The 2,891-nt window shown below is 41.5% G+C and overlaps 1 protein-coding gene across 1 annotated transcript; it reads left to right on the forward strand.

Annotated features, from left to right (window-relative positions):
* The first annotated feature begins 1,453 nt into the window (after nucleotides 1-1,453).
* On the forward strand, nucleotides 1,454-1,912 carry LOC148698718 (uncharacterized). The gene has a single exon (XM_088678852.1). The coding sequence runs from the start codon at nucleotides 1,655-1,657 to the stop codon at nucleotides 1,910-1,912; it is 258 nt and encodes an 85-aa protein (XP_088534978.1). The 5' UTR covers nucleotides 1,454-1,654.
* The last annotated feature ends 979 nt before the right edge of the window (nucleotides 1,913-2,891 follow it).

A 2,891-nucleotide genomic window follows, 5' to 3' on the forward strand; every position in this document is an offset into this window, starting at 1 on the left:
ATGAATGTGGAGGCTAGCCGTAAAAATTAAACTCCACGCAGATTATTCTAATCCCCAAGGGCCCAAATCCGGAGACCGTAGCTCAATTCAGACGTATAAACTTGTGCAATTTCTCTTATAATGTATTTTCTAAAATCCTTGTTAATCGTCTTAAACACCTCTTACCGAAATTAATTTCTCCAATGCAGAATGTTTTTGTTCCTGGTTGGCAAATTCAGAATAATATCATGATAGCCCATGAGATATATGAAAAAGAAGTTTGAGTTAGGAATAAAATTTGATATGAATAAGGCTTATGATTGAGTGGAATGGGCCTTCCTGAAAGAGGTCATGATCAAAATGGGATTCGATATGAGGTGGATTGATTTAATCATGGAATGTGTGGTCTCGATTGATTTTTCCATCATAATCAATGGCAAGCTAGGTCAGAAGTTTCTCCCTTCCCATGGGCTTCGACAAGGGGATCCTTTCTCACCCTATCTATTTATGTTTGTAAGTGATGTTCTCTCTTTGCTCATTCAAAAAGTTGTGGATTTGAATTATATTGAAGGAGTAAAAATGAGCTCAAATAGCCCAAACATTTCACATATGTTCTTTGCAGATGACACTTTAATTTTCATCCAGGCCACAGAACAAAATTGCAAGAATATTGTTCAGATTTTAAACGCATATTGTGCAGAGTCCGGCTAGCAGGTTAGCCTCTATAAATCAAGTGTCTATTTCAACAATAATACCCCAAGAAATGTAAAGGAGGAATTGGGTGAAATTTTGGGAATGCTAGTAGTGGAGAATCCTGGAACTTACCTCGGTCTCCCAACAATCTGGGGTAGGTCAAAACGGCAAGCCTTGGGCTATGTTAAAGAACATTTGATGAGGAAAATTCAAGGTTGGAAACAAAAGCTACTATCACAGGCGAGGAAAGAAGTGCTTATCAAAGCTGTAGCTCAAGTTGTACCAGTTTACCCAATGAATATCTTTAAATTTCCTGCAAGTATTTGTAAAGAATTTGATTCTCTTTTAGCAGGATTCTGGTAGGGTCAGAATAATGAAGGAAAAAAGATCCGTTGGGTCAGCTGGGAAGTGTTAGGCCTGCCGAAACAAGATGGAGGATTAGAGTTCAGAAATTTTCAAGAATTTAATGTTGCTTTTCTGGCTAAATAGTGTGGGAGAATGGTGAATGAACCGGATTTGTTATGGGTCAGATTTATGAAAGCAAGATATTTCCCAAATTCCTCATTTCTAGATGCTAAAAAAGGAAGTAGAGCTTCGTGGGCATGGGCAAGCTTATTGGAAGGAAGGGAGGTTCTTTTGAAAGGTGCACAATGGCAGGTAAGAGCACTTCCAGCGTGGGAGCCCTTCCCCCTGGCTATTCATTATTTAATCCACCTCATGAACAGTAATTACCATTAATAAACATTAATCACCTTTTGTATCTCTACCGTTGCACTTGAATAGCCCCGGTAATTGGTAATAAAATATTAGTATTTTATTTATTTATAAAATAATTTTATTTGCAATCCAATCCCAATTGGCAGCTCCTCTCTCGTCCCTCCCTCCCTCTATCTCATTCACTTTCCCAAATCCAATCCCAATTCGTTTTCTCAAGAATACAAAGAGGAGATTTTCTCTGCAAATTTGTGTGAGCTTTGAGAGGATGAAGGCTATGGAGGAAGTTGTGGAGGAAAAAGAAGTTAAGCCTTTGACCGCCGAGCAATTGGAGCTGTACGAGTCGCAGTCCGAGTCCGAGTCCAAATCCGACGACAGCATAGACGAAGAAGAGGACGCCGACGAGGACGACGATGGGGATGAGGGCGAAGAGGACGACGATGACGAAGAAGAGGACGACGACGACGATGTTCAGGAGGTCGTACAGTCGTCTGGTGGCCCTCTGATTCACTCGGTAGGCGTATGACGTCAGCCCACGTCAGACAGCCCTCGGGCGCTCGGGCTGGCAGGAATCCACCGGCCTGGAGCTCGGGCCTGCTCGGGCTCGCTCGCCAGCCAACGCTGGACTTCCTCCCTCTGGCAAACAGGCCCTGTTCCTCAGCCTGTCCCTCGAGCAGTTGCTCCCGCTGGAGCTGCTCTAATGAGTGGGAATAACATAATGCTTTGGGTTGATAGATGGGTTCCATCGCTCCTGGATGGGCATCCTAATCCATGTGAAGCTACTATTATAAACAGGAATCAAAGTGTTGCTTCCATAATCCTGTTTTCTTCTAAGAAATAGGATCTTCAGCCTATTAGGTCTATTATATCGCAGAGGGAGATTAATGAAATAAAAGAAGTACAAATAGGGGATCCTAGTTGCAATGATATACTAATCTGGCCTATGGAAAAAAGGGCACTTTAACTGTGAAATCAGGCTACCATTGGATTCATAGCAAAGAGCATCCTAATAGACTTCAGAGGGCCTCCTCACTGTCACCAATTAGTAATCAAGCTTGGAAAAGTGTCTGGAAGTTAGAAGCCCCTCCAAAAATTCGGACTTCCATGTGGAGAATACTTCACAGAGCTCTTGCCACAAGGCTGGATTTATTCAAGAGACATGTTGCTGCCTCACCAATATGCCTCATTTGTAAAGAGCAGGAGGAATCTGTGGAACAAATGCTCTTGCTATGCCCGTGGGTTGAACCAGTTTGGTTTGGAAGTCAACTCAATTACAAGGGGAATAAAAATGAAATTACTACTTTTAGTAATTGGTTAAATTATTTAATTGAAACCAATATGGGGAGCAAGCAAGAAAAAACTGTACTGATGTCACAAGTTGTATTTACTTGTTGGAACATTTGGAAAGAAAGATGCAATGCTATTTTCAATCAAAAAATTGTGTCACCTTTGCAAGTTATTCATAAGATTAATTGCGCTTACGGAGTCTTTATGGAGTCTGCTAG

This window comes from Pyrus communis, chromosome 2 (genome assembly GCF_041283825.1).
Source record: "Pyrus communis isolate YQ-2024b chromosome 2, ASM4128382v1, whole genome shotgun sequence".
NCBI lineage: Eukaryota > Viridiplantae > Streptophyta > Magnoliopsida > Rosales > Rosaceae > Pyrus > Pyrus communis.